The 19,036-nt window shown below is 37.6% G+C and overlaps 1 protein-coding gene and 1 long non-coding RNA gene across 10 annotated transcripts; one reads left to right on the top strand and one right to left on the bottom strand.

Moving 5' to 3' along the window:
- The first annotated feature begins 1,362 nt into the window (after positions 1-1,362).
- LOC131336389 (DNA-binding protein RHL1) lies at positions 1,363-18,022 on the top strand. 9 transcript variants are annotated; one of them, XR_009202811.1, is made up of 13 exons: positions 1,397-1,800; positions 2,269-2,379; positions 6,455-6,541; positions 6,653-6,864; positions 10,553-10,693; positions 10,856-11,042; positions 15,062-15,101; positions 15,186-15,241; positions 15,369-15,429; positions 15,696-15,727; positions 17,341-17,382; positions 17,650-17,768; positions 17,870-18,022. XR_009202811.1 is itself a non-coding variant. In XM_058372192.1 (12 exons), exons 1-12 carry the CDS (start codon positions 1,471-1,473, stop codon positions 17,683-17,685), a joined length of 1,335 nt encoding a protein of 444 aa, XP_058228175.1. In that variant the 5' UTR covers positions 1,363-1,470; the 3' UTR covers positions 17,686-18,022. The 9 variants fall into 9 exon arrangements, 5 of the variants coding, with proteins under 5 accessions (XP_058228175.1, XP_058228176.1, XP_058228177.1 ...); XM_058372192.1 differs by having other exon boundaries at positions 1,363-1,800; positions 17,650-18,022; XR_009202812.1 differs by lacking the exon at positions 17,341-17,382.
- On the bottom strand, positions 17,783-18,204 carry LOC131336391 (uncharacterized). The gene is made up of 2 exons (XR_009202815.1): positions 18,075-18,204; positions 17,783-17,924 (listed from the first exon to the last, which is right to left on the bottom strand). It is a non-coding gene; the product is annotated as an uncharacterized LOC131336391 (long non-coding RNA).
- Positions 18,205-19,036: the final 832 nt, after the last annotated feature.

Genomic DNA, 19,036 nt, shown 5'->3' with positions numbered 1-19,036 from the left:
TTTCTATCTTCAGTAATATAATATTGTTAAATAAATATTCGGTTACCTAATACCAATGTATACACTAGAATTCGGCAATTAATTATCAAATTATATATATATTTTTCAACATTGGTTACCGATATATATATATTCGACTGTTAATGGTGACTGTACACAAAGAGAGAGAGAAAGGGGAAAGAGTGGCGGTGGTGCGACACTGTTCTTGATTTGGAAGTGGTGTCTATGGAGATGCTGTGAAGATGGAGGAGGCGTCAACTGATTGAGGGAGGAGGAAGGGAAGGGAAGAAGAAGATGATGATGGGTTGTGTCTAAAAAGTTAGAAGGGCAATAAGGTCATTTTGCATTGAGAGTTATGTTGCAATAAAAAAATTTAACCCATTATGCGGAGAAAATAAGGGCAGCGAATAGTGGCCTCGTTGATAATGCTCGATTTGGTTTTTGGAAAAAAATTTATAAACTCAAAAAAAATTCATTATCCCTACTTTCAATTATTACTCTCCATTCATTACCCATATTTTCAATTATTATTTTTATTTCTCTCTTTATCTCTCTTCACTTTTTTTTATCCGTCTCTATTCACTCATTACGCTAATTTTTTTCTTCACTCATAACCTCAAAAAATTATAAAAACTCATCCAAACACACAACATAAATTACCTAAAGGCTCTGTATGGAACCTATGAAAAAGAAAAGAAAATAAAATGAGAGGAAAAAGGGAAAGAAAATTTACTATTCAAAAATTTATTAGTTTTCCTTTCCTTTCCTTAGTTCCAAACAGGGCCTAAGTAAAAATTCTTACCAAGCCCCCAATAGTAGGGGTGTTCCAGAAAACCGAACCGAACTGTCATATTTGGTCTGGTTCTGCGGTCAGGTTATAGTTCAAAAAAATAAGAACCGTTAATTTTGGTTCGGTTATTGGTTTTCAATTAAAGAACCGTGATTAGAATCGGACTGGACCATTTAGAATAATATATATAATTATATAAAAATAAATATATGTGTGTAATTTGATAGGTTAACCTCGTTCTTGCTAAACTTACTTTATTTAAAGATAAAATCTCATTTATTAGAAAAGTTTTTATTTTATTCTTTCCTTTTTTATTTTAGTAAATTACATTCCTATTCTTTCAATTTTTTACAACCTTATTTAATAGATTAGTTTTTATAATTTCAATTTCACGGCTCTCTTTCTCACACACCGGTGATAAGTTTGGATGCCAATTGGATAGAATCGGAACCGAATCAAAATCGGACCGATTTTGTGGTTTGGTTCTGGTTAGATTTCATGCATATATTAGTTAGGTTCTGGTTCCCAATTTTCATGCATAATAGTCCGGTTACTGATTTTTCCAGAGAATCAGACAAATCCGGACAGTGTAAACCCCTGCCCAACAGCAAGTACGGAGAGACAATTTTCCGCCCAAGGGAGCGAAATTAGGGAGGGAGGGAGAGAGAGAGAGAGAGAGAATGGTTAGAGGCGGGAAGAAGGAGGCGGAGAAGAATGGAGCTGGGGCGGAGGCGAATCCCGAAGCAGAAGAGCGGAAGAGACGGAAGAGAGTGGCGTTTTCGAAGGGAATTCTGTCGGAGGCGCCAGCGAAGGCGTCCACAGCGGCGCTGCTGAGCCCGTCGAAGACCGTGACGAAGCACCACGGCAAAGACATCCTCAGGAAGTCTCAGCGCAAGAACAGGTTCCTCTTCTCCTTCCCGGGACTCCTCGCCCCCCTCTCCGGCGGCAAGATCGGCGAGCTCAAGGACCTCGGCACCAAAAACCCCATTCTATACCTCCATTTCTCTCAGGTCAGGTTTCTTTCTCGTCTGGGAACACCACATTTTGCACTAACATATCTACGTGGAAGTGTTTAATTGGCAACAAGATATATTGCTAATTTTCAACTACCAACACACTGCGACATCAGCATGTTGTACAAAATGAATGTGCCCGTTCAGTGGCGTACCCAAAAAAATAGTTCGGTGAGGGCACCCTTAAACAAGGTCTTAGAATGTTCTATATTTTACTCATAGTAAACAATCATAAAACGACAGAAGCAGAAATGAGCTTGAAACATAAAATTTGCCACAATGTACATATAGATAACGAGTCTTTATGGAAAATAAATACGTTAAAAGAGAAATTTTTTGGAAACTCGACAAAGATACTAGGAATTTAAGTGTTATAAGAGGGAGAATGTGTCCACATAGATGGTTGGGTTTCCAAACCTTTTTTGTTTAACATCCTTCTACTTATTTTCTACAATGTATTCATAGGGTCAAATGAAATTGTTTGGGACCATCGTATATCCCAAGAACCGATACCTGACCCTGCAGTTCTCCAGAGGTGGGAAGAATGTCACATGTGAGGATTATTTCGATACCATGGTAAGTGTTTTCTTTTTGTACCATACAAATGTTTCCTTTCCTAAAGTCTGTCCATCATCCATATGTGGTTTATTATCTAATGTAGATCAATCAAGTCTTGGTATGTTGTTCTTATCTAGATAAACTTAAAATAAGGTACATTTTGGTACATCTGTAGATTAGAGGTATTCCTGTGCGTGCAGAGTTTTAGATTTATTGTGGAATTTCGCTGTGAACTTCTGTCATCTTTTCAAGGAAGAAACTCCATTGTTACTTCAAAGTGAGATTCCTACAAGGCTGAGGCTGTGAGGCATCTTGCCTTTTCTCCTCCTCTTCCTCGTCGACTATACTAGGAATTGCCGTCCGCATTACAGTTTGAACACAACTAAAATGAACCACCATTACCTTCCAAGCACGGTTCCTATTCATAATCACGTTACTCTAAAATGAATATTTCATTCATGCATTCTGTCATTAGACCAAATTTTAAGCAATGGCCTAGTTTTAACTCATGACTGTACCCTTTGTTAAGTTTTCCTCAATAAATTTATTGCCGATAAAAAAAAAAGAAAAAGAAAAAGAAAAAAAGAACTCATGACTGATCAACCATTACAGAATCCATATCAACAAATATTTCTAAAACGCTATTTTCTTCCTCAATCCTTTTACTTTATTCCCAAAAGAAAAAATCATGTACAAAGTGTTCATCTAGTTTCATGAAACAAAGTAAGAAAGGTAGCATCCTTTTTCCTTCTAAGGAACACCACTTAAGCATAGCAAATGATGAAGCTAAAGCCAATTCTACGGAAGAAGCAAAACAAAAAAGGGAAGTGAACCAGCTTTCGAGGCGAAAGAAGCAGAGCCAAAGGCATAGAAAGTGGTTACATTTGATCCCACAACTATATAAATGATCCATCGGTATAGGTAGTCAAAGATGAGAGTATTTCGATTATCCTTCTTGTGGCTCCCCCTTAGTCACTGTATCAACAACAAATGAAAGTTAAAAGAAGAAGCCTAAGCACAGGAATTCTTAACTCCCTATATGCTTCATTTATGATAAAAATAGTGATAAAAAGCATGTCCAAAAAAAACTTGGCAATGCTAAAGGGAAGCCAAAAAGCAGGTGCCAAGCTAGACTGGAAAAATTATGTGTAACGGGGTTTGGGCATATCATGACTACAGCCCTACAATGCACATGTGCATGTTAAGATGGATCATTCACAGTGTAATTAGAGTTGCTACAACTATTGCCTCATGACCATGCATGCTGAAGCGAATAAAACAATCACAGAAAGAACTCATACCCAAAAAAACCCCAATGAAAACACTTTCTAGAAAAGCTAATGATTGACTTGTAGTAAGAGTTGAAAACCAATACATAAATACTTCTCATACAACAACATTAACATGTTTGTCTAACGAAATAAAACACATTGCTGATGTTGTAACAATGGATCCCATTAGACTGCATTCTTAACAATATACAAAGTACAAACTATGTCTTCTTGATGACTTTAGTAAGAATCATGAAACGTGATCAGATAATAAATTAGATAGCCGAACCCATAGATTTCATTCCTTTAGTTTTTTTTTTTGTCACAATTTATTAAGTCTAGCAAATTGCACATACGGCCATACCTAAGGCACGAATCAAAGATAAATCAACCAACCACATGTTCAAGTATCGCACTTCAAAGGAAATCAAGAATTGCGATTAACATGTGTACCCTAATAAAAATAACAACAATTTTGAAGGAAATGGTTGCATATGACCACACAAATGCACGACAAACTGGAGCTTTTCAAAATGACATACTACAATTTAGAGGAATTTCTTATGCGCTCACAATATCTTTGGTTGGAGCTTGAATAATAAATGAAGTACTCAAATGGTCAGAAATGCACTTTTCGATGCCATTGCTTCATGGTCGATACTAATCCCGTACGGGTATATTAGGCACTTTAGATTTTCTTTTTTGAAAAGAGTGACTCCCAAAAAATTCTCAACCGCTACAACCGATTCGCTTTACGTATTGTTTGAGGCAAGATACCATTGCACCGCGACCGCTATCGTAATGTGTCCTGATACTGTTATTTAAAACCTTGCTCACAAAAAAAATAAATTAAGAATCAATTGTTTGGCTAAATGAAAAGCTGCAAATGCATAAGGTGAATGAAACAACGAACACGTCACATTGATTTACTACAAAAGAGAACAAAACATCTATTTACCCAATTTTCAAGTTCAATAAAAGAAAAATAGAAAGTGGAATTATATCTCGAAAGTTATTCCAGGTCGGACCTCTACAGTGTCGTTACAGCTACCTGAAAATAAATTTCAAAAATCATAACAAAAGAAGCTGATAACGTTGCTCATGTAATCAAATTGATTGCATGGAAGGAACTCAATGCTGTTTTAAAATGCATAAGAAGTTCACCATGGATTCTGATTGCACCGAAAGGACATGGAAATATACACTGAAATTAAGACTCAACTATCACTGTTGGTGTCCCATGACTCCTACCCGAAATAGGAGAAATCAGTTCCCTCCGAAGGGAAACAAAGTAGTAGCTCGAGTTGGACACTCCATTCCGGAGGCTTGATGGAGTAACCATATATAATTCAACTCCTGCACCAACAATCAAATAGATTAGCATGCAAATACTTCATAACTTTTCTTAGCTTCCCCCTTCCCTTTCTTATTATCCCGACAGATTTACACTAACCCACACCATCAAGGCTACCACTCCCTCAGTCATAATGATCCCTTTCAAAACCAAACATTAAGTGTGATAAAAACTTCAATTTGTACACAACTTCTTAGTTCTTATCATCAAATTAGAAACAAAAACACTACCCAAGCTATAGTTAGAATAGGATTTCATGCTTTTAGAGGCCAAATTATTTGAAAATCCCACATTTTTGGCAAAAACAAACTACAGAATGGAGAAATTAGTTACACATGCTAACATCCAATAATTTGTAGACAAAACCAAAATAAGAAGTAACAAATAGTCGTAAAAGGTAATAACATTTTTGGACACAAACAAAACCAATGCAGTTAGCAGAAACGAAGCAGAGACAACAACCAATTAACAGGGAAAAAGGAAAACTTGTCTTAAAATAATACCTGCTCTCCTAACTCATCCACCCAAACACAAAGAATTCAATTTAAAACAAAAGGAATCACCTTACCTGAGAGTGGTGGGGGACCGATTTGCTGATAAAATTGCAAAAAGATAAAGACAAAAAACTCAATTTAAAAAGGATACAGAGATAACTGAAAAGAGATGAATACGTACCCACCCACATATGTTCCCTATCAAAAATTCGTATTACATGGGGGCTTGATATCTAGGTAGAAAATCCCTCTACATGCACAATAGATAAGCACAAATAAGACTTTTAGAGCCCTAGAAATCAAGAAATTCCAAACCCTCCTAACTCATACACATAAACAAAAAATCCAATTTTAAAATCACAAGAATGATCGCCTTTTGATTTTCAGAGAGAGGGGAGGAGAGGAGACGAAGGAGTCAGGGAGAGAGAATGTGTGTTGTTGGGAGTGGTTTGAATTTTGAAATGGAGACAGAGAGACGTTTGAAACTGGGGGTGTGGTGGGCCAGTTGAGAGAGGGGTTACTTTGGATTTGGGACACGTGTCACATAGAAACCCTGGACTCTTGCTCTATTTTCACACAAAGTGCTAGCCATTGGATCAAAAACATGAATGGTTAGGATTTATGCTTTTGCCTCAACCAATCAGGAAGAGGGCGAGGAGGAGGTAAAGGGGAGATGTGGGTTTGTGACAGGAGGACGTGGGAGACGGGGGAATTACAACAGGTTGTTGGGCGGTAAATCTTTTGTGGTCGAAAAAGATCTTGGCCTTCGATTGAAGTGAATCCAAATCTAAGCCCTTGAATATTGTGTGACAACCAATCTGAACATTAATTCAGAACACAACAATTCTGGACCATTAGATTTATGTCTGGATTCAAATACTTTCCTTCCTTATTACAGATTCTGCATTCATGCTTTCTGTTTTGATTCTTGACTTTTGCCAGCAAATGTTTTCTTTTGTTTCTGCATCTTTTAGATTGTATTTTCTGAAGCATGGTGGATTGGAAGAAAACAGGAGAATCCAGAAGAAGCTCGTCTTGAGTTACCAAGGGAGCTGTCTGAGGTTAGTTAACTTGAAAAGCAATTGATGGGTAGTATATTCGGGCGAGAATCTCGTAATCTACTTGTTGTAGAAGTGCTACAGACAAACTTCCTATTGATTTGTTGGTTCCAGGCGCGTGATGAGGGGTATGATTTCAAAGGTGGTGCAGGTGCACCATCAGAAACAAAGCAGGGGTTTAAAAAAGCTGGATTGAAATATGCAGAACAAGAGTCTCCAAAAACAGACCTAGAAGATGATTTTTCTGACAGTCAGAATAATTTCGAAGATTTCACTGAGGTGACTCCAGTTCGGCATTCAGAGAGAACTGCAGGAAAAAGATTCAAGTACTTACCTTGCCTTTTATTCTTATTTGACTCGACTATTGCAATCTGATGATGGAATGTACGATATCCAGTGGATAATAACTGTCATTGTCTACCATTTCTGTGCAGCTTCTTTGTTTGCATATGCAGTTATACTTGCTACTTTACTAGTTGCATTAGTGTGATTAGTCAGCCTGTCAAGAAATGTTTACTTTTAAAATATATTACATCAATCCAAGGACAATCTTCGTATTTAGTTAATGTGTCCTAGTATTTTACTCACTATCTCCAAGTCGAATGACATAGGGTCAATTCAACGTTTTCATATCTATAATCCCTTTTTGTTTTGTTTCTCATAAAGGAGACTGACCTCCCCTTAGGTCCAGAAGATATACAGCCATCCTCGCTATTTTTCATTTGTCTCACCAACGTCCCCTCTTTTACTGTGCTAAATTGTAACTTTTCATCCTTTGGTTCTTGCATTTAAATTGTAACTTCATCGAAAATTATTCTTCTTACCTATGTTGAAATCACTTAATAACCACCACTCTTTCTTTATGTATCTGTCTATTTTTTGTTTTCTTTTCCCTTCATTTCTTCTCCTCCCTCTATGGCCTCCGTCATTGTTGTGGCACACAACTATGACCCCTCATCACCACCACTACCAACACATCTGCAACCCCACTCTAGCCAAACCCCTGCTAATTGCCCACCCTGTTCCCCGACGCCTATTATATCTGTTGCTCTATCCAAGATCATCTTTGGCACTCTTTGATTTGGGTACCCATAATCAATAGTTGGTTACCACTGCTTTCCCCCTCCCTTTGTTTTGACCCACCCCAACTTCGCCGAACCACCTGCACGACCTGTACAATCACCTGCATTTATACAAATCTAACCACCACAAATGTGTGTGATAAAGAGAGAAGTTGTCATGATGGTTCTCCAAGGTATGCCCTATCTCCCATTTCTTATGTCTTCCTCATGTCGTTCCACCACTACCCTCCACTGCAACGCAGCAATCTACCCCGAATCAGTAAATTTAAGTAGAACAAAAGGTAGGTACATAGACTGATAGGGTTAGTGACGTGTTAGAGCATTGGCCATGTTTTCCTCTGTTTTGTGTTTTTATGGTTTTGTTCTCTGGGCAGTCTGTACCTACAAGTTTTCATGTGTTGGGTTTGGATTGATAGCTGGAGAAACCTACATAAACTGTCAACCCTTCTACGCTGCCAATCTCATTGAACCAGCAATGGATAGGTTAATTTCTCTGTTAGTCATCATTATCTGCAGATGCTATCCGCTTCCCCCTCAGCCCCACTGGCGGTGAGGCCGAAGTTGCACTGGGAGCAACTAAGCCCAAGCCATGGCCCATTGATGGTGCTGAGGTGGCTGTGAGTGGTGGGGGCGATAAGACATACACAAAGCAGAGGGATGCTAAGAGATTGTGAGAGAAAGAGGGACAATGAAAGAGTGGCATGGCCCAATGATTGTTTTGACACTGTGAGGCTGGGATGCTTCAGCCAATGGAGGGGTGTAGGGGGCCCGTGGATATGGTGGGTTTGGGAGCAACTAAGCCCAAGCCACGGCCCAATGACTGTTTTGACATGGTAAGGCTGGGATGCTTCAGCCACTGGAGGGGTGTAGGGGGCTCGTGGATATGGTGGGTCTGAGAGGATTGGGTGGATGTGGGAGGATTAGGTGGCTTGGTTCATCTAGGCGTGTTGGGGAGCTTTTTGAGTGAGATGAATTGTGTTAGTTTTTGGAGATGAATTGAGGTGTAGGGGCTGTTCTTATTCATATGATTTAAAATATACAGCATAATGAAGGGAATCAATACAGCATAATGAGGCAAAAGTGCAAGGTGAGGTGCTTGACCCTCCATGGGGCGAGGCGTACGCCCCGATGCATTGAGGCATAAGCCTTTTGATTTTTGATTTTTTAAATAATTAAATTAACAAAATAACTTAAAAATACAAAAAATACACATTTCATAAAAGATAGATTAATACAAAAAGATAGCATAAAGTAGATTATTAGTTAATGACTTATTATTACCTTATCAATCAATAACTAATTGAGAAATCCTATAACATCACTTTATTAGTTATTAAATTTTTATCTTCTTAACTTATCATTTTATTAGTTATTAAGAGAGCACATCAGTTCGTCACTTAGTAAAGAAAAACAGAGTACGATTGTAGATGATGATAGACTTCAACAAGTCAGCAGAGAGAGAGAGAGAGAAAGGGTTTGAATTACGAAATTACCAAAATTAGATTAGGAAAATTTCTCTCGTGAGGCTTACGCCTCATTTATCGGGGCGTAAAAAAGGCGACTAAGGCGTACGCCTCGGTGCGCCTAAGGAAATTAGGCGACTGCCTTTAGGGTTCACCACCTAAATTTTCACGCCTTGAGGCGTTTTGGCATTGCCTCACCGCCTCAAGGCTAGCCCAGAAAACGCCTTTGAAAACATTTACATACTGAGAGAGAGAGAGAGAGAGAGAGAGGGGGGGGGGGGGGGGGGGGGGGGGGGGGGGGGGGGGGGTTACGTGGAATGATGCCAAAACTGTGGGGCTAGCTGTAATTCATTAAAACCTCAGGCAATATTAGTGTAATTTTTCCGTGTTTTTAGTTCCAATAAGTAGATGTCACATCCAGTATCATAGAGTGCTAGGAATCAGTGCTTCATTTACTTTGATGCTATGATGCTTGAAAAGGTTAATATTGATGGTGTTTTGACAACATTGAGACGTTTAGCTTGGATGACCCTACATATTGCCGAACATTTAGATACTAACCCCACAAGGATATACCCTATTAGCCATGTGCTCGGAGGTTGATAGAGATACTTCACATGGAGTTTGAAGCATGATAGCTACGGGTGCAGATCTGTTTAGAAGAGGGCATATAATACCTGCCCATTTCGTATTTGTGGTGATCCAATGTGGCACTGTCCCACACTGAAATATTCTGATGCTTGGATTTCTAATCATGTCAAAGGTATTTGGAACAAGTTCTTGATAACCAAGATAGAGAGGGTCTATGAGCATGACTACATATGATGATATATCTAACTTTTTGTTGCTAGAAAACTCGAATACCCCTGCAAATTATGTTTCGGAATGCACATTCGGAAATATAGTACACCTACGTACCAAACCGGGGAAATTTAGTGATTATGAGCAGCCCCGAAGTTTTTTCTGTAGAAACTAGAGTGAGTGAATCTTTAGCAAGGGAAATCATAAGAAATATTGATCATAATGCTTCTCGATTGTGTTTTACATAACTTTTTATGCAAGTAATATTGTATTTTATTGGAAAAATAATCTCTTGAAATAAGAACATTTTTTTGATTAAAATCTGCAGAAACCTACCCTCACCACACCGCAATTTTGGGCATGTGGCGTACCATGGCATGTTCCAAGTAACATAGCTAGAATCAACAATACTTTTGTTGTCCTTTGAACTTTCCTTTAGCTTTTTTTTGAGATCAGCAACTTTATTTTATCATTTGTCCTGTTATATGGATGAAAATGATTGGGGTTAGAAAATGCAAAAAGCCAAAAACACTGCTTTTTTATGTATAGATATCTAATTTTTGGATTGCCTTTAAGCATGGTAACTGTGTTGGAACTCCCACTTTCTGAAATCATGTAGCATTTCACAAAGTTCATGGCTCGATTCTCTAAGCCATCTCGTAGTTCAGTTTTGCAGAACCTTCTTCGGCAGAGGATTTGGTTGGGAACGATGATGACACATCTAAAAGAGAGGAACAAGGCGGCACTGAATCTATAGGACAGGAACTACAAGGTGGCATGGATCTACTCAGAGATTATGCTCCTGGAGATATCCTATTATGTTTCCTTGTGCTCATTGCATTATTTACTGTTCATTCAATATTTCTCCAACTTCCCTCTCCAGCAGCCATATTGGCTTTTATATCCTTGTGGTTCTCTTCTCATTGTTGATCTCACCAACTGTATGCTGATTCCTATAACTGGTTGACACAGACTGTACATTCATGCCTCCTTATTGTTGACCATGACAATGAGGATGCTGCAGCATCTACTCATTTCTCAGGAAAAGTTCAACCATCTGCTAGGTCGGTGATAAAGCAAAAAGAACCCTCTCGTAGCAGTCATAGCTGTCTTATCCAACCTACCATATCTACCTTGTTTAAGAAAGTGGAGGAAAAGGTTAGATCTTGCAACATTTGATTCAGAGCCTGTGCATGCATGTGGTGGTCTCATTTGTCAATGGTGCATAGCAGCATAGGTACCTAATTAATTACTCCCTCTGTCCCAAAATAAGTGTCCTTTTTCGGCGGTCGTGCGACTAACAAAATCTTTTATTTTCCAACTCATAATGTTTTTCAAGATTTTAAAATTTTGTATAATAGAACTATTTGAGATCTATCAAACAAGATCCATATTGTATGTAAAAAACATTATAGATGAAAAGATATAGACAATAGTTTGAGACCTCCAAAATAGTGAAAAGGGACACTTAATTTGGGACGTAGGGATTATTCTTTCTGAAGGGTACCTAACCTAAATATGTCCAAGCTGTGTTATGTTGTTGCCATGTGTGCAAGGAAACTTTCAGCTCTGGGCAAATTTGTTGTTCAATGTTTACCAAACATGTTAACATGAATCTTACATGATGCTGCGTATATCAAAAGAAGTCCTAGAATCTGCACCCTACCATGGAAATTACTTGTATTTGGCGGTTCAGTCTCATGGAAGCCACTTCAATTAAAGTTTAGGTTTGTACCCAATGTAACTCTCCCTAACATTTAATTACCGGGGGCCCTCAGTGGGAATGGCCTTTCTATAGGAACTTTTGCTTTCAACTACTGGATTGCTAGATATATGTCGTTGGGCCCATTTCCGAACCGCTAAACTTTTGGGACAATTGGTAACTTAACATGGTATCAAAGCTCAGTTGGGAGACGTTTTGGGTTCAAGTCTCTCTATTTGCATAGATTCCCTGTTTGCATTATGATTCTCCTCTTTGTATTCTTTCGCGATATGTATGGACATTTGCATCTCCATGCGGAAGATGCAGTTGCATGTGGGGGAGAGTTTAGATAGCTTAACATACAGTGTTGGGCCCATTTCCTTAAAACTTAGACATTTGGAACTATTGGTAGCTTAATATCCATGTTAATTAGACCCATCAACATTGTGGAGTGGGTGAATGGTGAGTTCTATGTGGGACAGGGGTTTTAGGAGTTAGTATGTAAAAATTACATTATTTATTTTTTCATGTCATCATTATCCATGGATTGGTGGGTTGATTCCAGTACTTTTTGGTCACTCTATTAATGGAGCATATAGTTTGGCCAAGCGTCTGTTTGTTATTCTTGGTTATGTGTATATAGTGAAGAATGATGTCACTGCCATTTTGGATCCTGGGTTTCTCTAAACCGGTCTGTCTTGTAGTTTCTAGTTTTAGTTCATTTTTTTGATACCCGACTTCCCTTTTGGCTAAGATCAAATGCAGTATCTTTCTTATCAGTTCTAGGTTTACTTTGTCTTAGGTGTTGTTCGTGGATATCATTTATTAGGCTCTCTTGTAAGATTTCGTCCCCAATTGATCTAATGCTATCCCTAACAAATCTGGAAAACTTGTCTATGCAACTTCCTGGTCGTCACCTTAAAGATATTACATTAATACTGATGGTCATTTGGGCTTTCAGATGAGATTAATACAAAGTTTGGTATAGGGACGATCTTAAAGATATTGCATTAATACTGACTTGCATTTGGGCTTTCAGATTTGATTAATACAAAGTTTGGTATAGGGACGATAAGGAAGTTGCTTAGAGAAGTTCTCCAGATTTGTAAGGGATAACATTAGATAAGAGTTTACATTTGCTCCTCAGTTTTTGTTATGGTGGACTTTGCTTAATTACGTTGTGATGCATTGCCTTAGGGTGCTAGAAGTTGCATTTGAAATCTGTGAGTCTCTTTTTCTTTGAAAGTTTTACAAAGTGATTGGTATCACTTTCAAATGTTCGTCACATTTTGCCGATCGATGATTCCAATGTAGAACTTCCGTAAGTGACTAGTTGGTAAATTATCGTGAGCCAACATCATAAGCATACACAGATACTGCACCGAGGACTTGAAGACTACTCTCTCTTTGTTGGGCTTATGAAGATTAATGGTCATTACTTGGGTGTTATAACTTAGTTAACATGTCTCCTTCTACTTTACACTCTTTCTTGGTTTTGATACATGCAACTGGAAATACATGTGCTTTTGATTTTGTAGCTTGTGATGAACTATACTTTTGATGTTCTTGTGTTGAGTATAACTAATGAATCTGAAACTTAATGAGTGGACGTAGTGTAGTTTATTTATGAACATCTAAAACCAAATTAAAACCCAGGTTTGTGAATAGCCGAGTTTTGGTTACTTTTTGGTCTCAATAAATTGGGCATTTTGCGGGGTGTGTTCTTGAAACCAAGCGTTGTAGTTTACAATGATCTCAACCATTAGAGTGTTTAACCCATACAACTGTTCTTAATGACTTATAGTTGATACCATAGGCATGTTAGAAATCAGTCTATTCTGGTACTCTTTTAGCAAATTTATCGCAAGGACCCCCCATATTCTTGCCCAAACTTTTGTTGCGTTTTGACCTTTTGGTCTCTGTTTTGAAGTGTGGACATCGGTTTATAACTTTATATCTCCTCTAGGTCGTTTGATTTTGTAGCTGACAAGTGTCCAGGGTATGAAGCACAGGTACTTGAAAAATGGTGGCGTACGAGTACCGGGTACTAGTACGGAAAAATATGTACCTGGTATGACAAAAATATAACCGATATGTCTTGGTATTTGGGTACGGCAACAGTACGTCACATGTACAGGGATGAGTATGGCTGGACTATTTTTTCCCTAGATCTTGTTGTACTAGATGCTTGATGTTTACTAGTAAGGCCTTTTTACAACTTCAATCCTAACTTCTTATTTTGTCTATTTGCTCTTACTATATTTCAACATTTTCGAAAAAGACCTGGTTTGGTGAACGTCAGAAGCAAAAAAAGAAAATGGAAAACTTTAAGTTTAGTGAGTGGACTTGGGACATGTGTGAATGAAGAAATGCCATGCTTCTATAGAAATTGCATATGGGAATATAAAGAACAAATAGAAAGAGGAGGAATATCAGACATAGATTCAATGCTTATTGACCACCTCTTGAAAATTATGTTAAAAAAAATAAGAAAAAGTAAGGGGTACTGAATTTAGTTGAGCACATAAGTTCTAGTATGTAGTGAGTTTGGCCTAAATTGATTTTTGCTGAAGACAATTGGCACTATTGAAGTTTAATGATATTTTGTTTAGCTTTTCGCCAAATGTTTTTGGATTCATTCAGCTCGATGAGAGGAATTGCCAAAAAAAAAAAAAAAGAAGAGAAGAAAAATATGGAGGTTTAAAAACTTCAGATGAGACAGCCTTGAGGACCCTAAAGGCACCTTTTTTGAACTCTTTTTTTTTTTTTTTTTACTTTAGTGTACTTTTTTTGCCTTTTAGATTCAGCTCATTAAGATGAATGATTGATCCAAAATTATGCACGCAAATATAATGAAAAACTCAGATGAGACACTGCAAAGACAGATCTCTAAATTTATGCCAAAGAGGCATGTGCTTAAACTTTTGGGAAGTGGATCATACCTAACCTAAGACCATGGCAAAGAGTGTAGATGAACATTGGAGGTCTTTATTATTTAGGTCAAGTGTAAGTATTCTTGCATTTGTTGCTTAATTTTGTTTTCTTTTCAAAATATAGATAAAACATGATATAGATGTATTCCAGTCGTACCCGTAACTTAATTTTTTGTGGTTTTACTATATCGCCGTCTGTTATTGCATCACACCTGTATACCGTACTGATACCCGTGCTTCGCAGGTCCTGGGATTTGACTGCCTAGTACATTAGTATTTAACCAAACTGTGCATCAAGTTATAATTGATTTAGGTAAATTAGACACATGGCTGGAGTGATGTTACCAAGTTCTGTTTTAGTCCCTTTTTACATATGTATATCCTTGTATAATGTCTTCCCTGGTAATTTGTGTCGATGCTTTTTCTCAGTACCTTACTTATAGCCGTGGGATTTCTCGTGTACCTTATCAGATGGATTTGCATCATTTAAGGTTATTGTCGGTTTTTGAGCTAAATCTCCTGCTAAACTTTTCAAATTTCAGAAGGCACCAAGAAAAGTAAGGAAGTCGCCGTCGTCAAAAGGTTTGTGCTATTTCTAAATACTTTCGTATCATGAGATTACAAGATTGGAATACTCAAATCAGTAAGAATCATTTATGTTTTCAGCTTCCAGCCAGAATTTGCAGCATGTTGGTCCAGAAAAAGAGACTAATGAAGTGGAAGTTAGATATCCTTTCCTTTCCTACTTTAACAAATTTAGATTAAGCACGATTATCTTTGGCACAATTTAGCTATTTCTACTTTCGGTAGGATGGTTGGGGGATCCATATTGCATTCTTGATGCGCTAGGTGTTATTGCAGGATGAGAGGCTGTCGAAAAAAGTGAAGGTTATTGATGACAGAAAAGCTGGTCAGTCACTTTCTCTGACTGTTTGTGCATTTTTGCTGCCTTAAAAGTTAAAATTAGTTCTTTTATTTAGCTATATTTCATAAGGCATTAAGAGAATGCCACCCTTGTACGAAAGGAGGTCAAGGTAAAGTAAATTGCAACAGTTGTTTTCAAAATTAACAAGTTCATTAGAGGATTTATTTGAGTGCTTTCAATTTCCTTAACACATGCGCACGGTTCACAGTTCGGTAAAATTTAGCTCATTATTGTTTTCCGGAAAATTGTAGGGTACAAAAAAGTCACCAAGGAACAACCAAAGGTAGTTTTTCTTTATTCTTATAGCTTTTCGTATTCTTGTTCTTTATTTCGTATGGTTGAGTGGTATTTTTGGCTTTTGGTTACTTTCTTATATGTGACTCTTGGTTCCAAGTACTCACTCCAGTGAATTGTCTCTTGCCTTTCACTTTTATGATATATCAATTGTCTTTGAGTTGTGAATATTCCGTTTATCGACTTATTTGAAGAGCTCAAGGACCGAAAAAAAGTTGTACTGTCAAAGAACCCTAAATCAAAGGTTGTGGTAAATCTTCTCCTCTTCCTCTCCTCCTCCTCCTCCTCCTCCTCCTACGTATTTGCTCTGTTACTTGCACTGAATGGAAATTGACTAATGAGATTTAAACGAAATTGACTGCCTAAAGGAACAGTAAATAGTTAGTATGCAATCTTTTATTACTCATGGAGAGGGTAGTCTTTTTCTCAATGTTCAATATCATAGGTATATATGTATATGCCAGTTCTGCTATTTTTCTGCCGAGGTTTGCCTTACTTCAATAGAGCCCTTGCCTCACCTTGCGCCTGAGCCCTAACTCAGGTTAGCGGCTTGGTGTTCCTCTTGCCTTAAATAACTTTGAATCTTGGTATCAAGGTGTCCCTAGGCAGAAGAGGCTGTTGTGAGAGAGAAAAGGAGAAGTGTTTAGGGCAAACTTAACCCTAACACATTATTTACAGAGAAGCGTCGCAAAGTATGACTACAATACTACCCTCACTCTCTTGTACTAGCTCATGCAGAACTCCTAACACTCCCACTCCTAATTGGGAAGTAGATATCACAATGACCCAGCTAGTCACACAACAACTTTAGCCGTGGCTTGTACATTGATTTGGTGGATATTATCAGCCAACATAACATGGAAACTCATTGGTGAGTTTGAAAGCTGCCCTAAGGCCCAAGAGATGCAGAACCAACTGAATTGAATGCCTCATTTCTTGTGTATGAGTAGAGAATTGATAAGATTGATATGGATGATGAGAGGATGTCTTGGAGCCCAGTTTGTACTGGTTGGAGATGTTAGTAAATGGGTCAGTTAGATCGGACCCAACTCACATGGGAAGTCGACATGGGTACGTGATTGGGTGGGTTAGAAGGAGATAGACTTCTTATCTCTTTCTGTTAGGAGAGTCTAAAGTCAAATAATAGATTATCTTTATCTACTAGATGAGTTCAAACTGTTGGACCGTGTGTATATAATAGTCTTGCAGATATTGAAGATACAAAGAAAATACATTAGAATCTACCTCTCTCCTTCTCCGCAAATATATTCTTCTATCAATTATCTTCTCTCAAGGGGTTTTCATCTAAGAGCAGTTGGATTTGTAGTGTCAGTATCAAGAGGAGGCTCTAGTAGTCTTCTCTACGTGACAAGAAACGATAACAGTGTTACGAATTTGTGTATGTGCTTATAGAGCGGGTTCATTGTTCTCGGAAAGCTCAAAGTATTCCACCGCACTTCGTTATGCAAGTCATATGTAATTTGCATGCTTTCGAATAGATGCAACAGGAGGTGAAGTGAATCTTCTTGTCCAATGGTTAAGCCAAATTGGAGAAACAAATGTTCTTGTTGATGCTCATGTTTTAGTGGATAAACTTTGTAGGTTGAAGATGATGACATCGAAGAATTTTCAAGCACATCAAAGGTCTGAGTATTCACTTACATCAATTTTATGGATCTTTGTTGATTTTGGTGACCGGTATTGTGAATAAATTAGTTTGTTAAAAGCTGCCACTATTTGTAATCCTTTGCATCCAAGCAAGAAAAGGATATGTTGCGTGTTATGATCAAAACAGTTAAACATGGACAATGGTGGTAATAATGTTCACTTTTAGCGATTATCATATGGTGAACATGACTTCACCACTTGGTGATGATTGCTAATTTGATTCATAATTACCACATTTTTCAGGATAGTGATGGAAGCGATGAAGATTGGGCTGGTTAAAGATTGCTGAAAAGAGTGTATCGAAATAGATGGAGATGCGACGAAAGAGGGTCCTAGTTAGAGACATGAAGTCGTGGAGGGTGGTTAGTTACGTTTGTTTTTTTATTTTTGGCCTGTTTATTTAATCAAACCTGCAGCTCACAACAATGAGATTCTAATCCCTGCATCCATCACGTCTTAAAAGGTGACCTCTATGCCAACCCTGGTCTTTGGAGAAAGCCTTGAGATAAATCATATTGCTATATGATCACGAGACGAGGTTTAATTTCTCATTAGAAGTTGAGTTTAAAGTATAAAACTAAGTCCTGATTAACAAAAATGAAGGGCTCATTGTGTATGTTTTGTTTTTAGAACATGCATTTTTACTAACTGAAACCAAATTCAAATACAAATACAAGAAGGGCTGCTCGTGATTCTGGAAGATTGTCTTGATCAGCGTATCTCCTACTACATTCGTCGCAAAAAGATTGTCCGGTTGACCAAACGATAACTTAAAAATAATACTCCATGTTTGTCAAGTAAAATTTAGATTTTTACAGCAAGTTGTATTAGATATGAATGAGTTATTTCAATTTTAGCAAAAATGTTGGGATTTTTTTGACAAGAGTACATTATTTTCGAGTTCTCGTTTTACGGACTGGACAATCTTTTTCGGGATGAAGAGAATCTAATTTTTTAGGGTTTTGGGTTTTCGCTTCTTCGCATAGTGCATTTTTTTACACTTTTTTCCTTCTTTTTTGTTACTGTTCTTGGTTTACTTTGAGACTTCTACTATTTTGTTGTTGATTTTCACATTTGTTAAGACATTCACAGGTTTATGGAAGCTACTGTTAATTAACGTAAGAAAAGGTCTTCGTGGTAATTATGTGCAGGACAAATTTTTCTGTCTATATTAGGTCCGACTTCAATGAACATCGTCTTTTGGGACTAGTGGCACTATTAGGGCTTGTTTGATAATCGAAATTCAGCATTTAAAACTGAATCAATTATTCACTCCGTTCCTTTTTAAGTGTCCTGCTTCGTAACTTCAACTTATTAAAAAGACATCATTATTACACCTTTTACATCAATTTTTATCTCCACTGTCCATCTTTACCCTCTATGGAGACATTATCATTATATTTTTACTCACTAACTTTTCAAAAAGGAATTTACTTTTAGGGGCAAAATGAAAAATTCATAAATTTTTACCCACTAACTTTACAAAATGGACACTTATTGAGGGATAGTCCAAAATGGAATACTGGACTCTAAAAAAGGGACGGGGGGAGTAAGTAATAAGTGATTCAACAAATTAAGTGTTACTTAAAATGGAGGCTAAAAAGTTGAAAAAAATTAAGTAGCTTTGAGC

The sequence above is a fragment of the Rhododendron vialii genome, chromosome 8a (assembly GCF_030253575.1).
Source record: "Rhododendron vialii isolate Sample 1 chromosome 8a, ASM3025357v1".
Classification (NCBI taxonomy): Eukaryota; Viridiplantae; Streptophyta; class Magnoliopsida; order Ericales; family Ericaceae; genus Rhododendron; species Rhododendron vialii.
Note: the sequence above shows the minus strand (reverse complement) of the source record. Positions and strands in the feature narration are given on the sequence as shown.

Excerpts from the sequence above, each read along its gene's own strand:
- LOC131336389 (XM_058372192.1), top strand. The coding sequence starts at position 1,471 with ATGGTTAGAGGCGGGAAGAAGGAGGCGGAGAAGAATGGAGCTGGGGCG. Across the intron at positions 11,043-15,061 it reads TTAAGAAAGTGGAGGAAAAG|AAGGCACCAAGAAAAGTAAG; the intron begins GTTAGATCTTGC and ends TTCAAATTTCAG. Across the intron at positions 15,430-15,695 it reads TATTGATGACAGAAAAGCTG|GGTACAAAAAAGTCACCAAG; the intron begins GTCAGTCACTTT and ends GGAAAATTGTAG.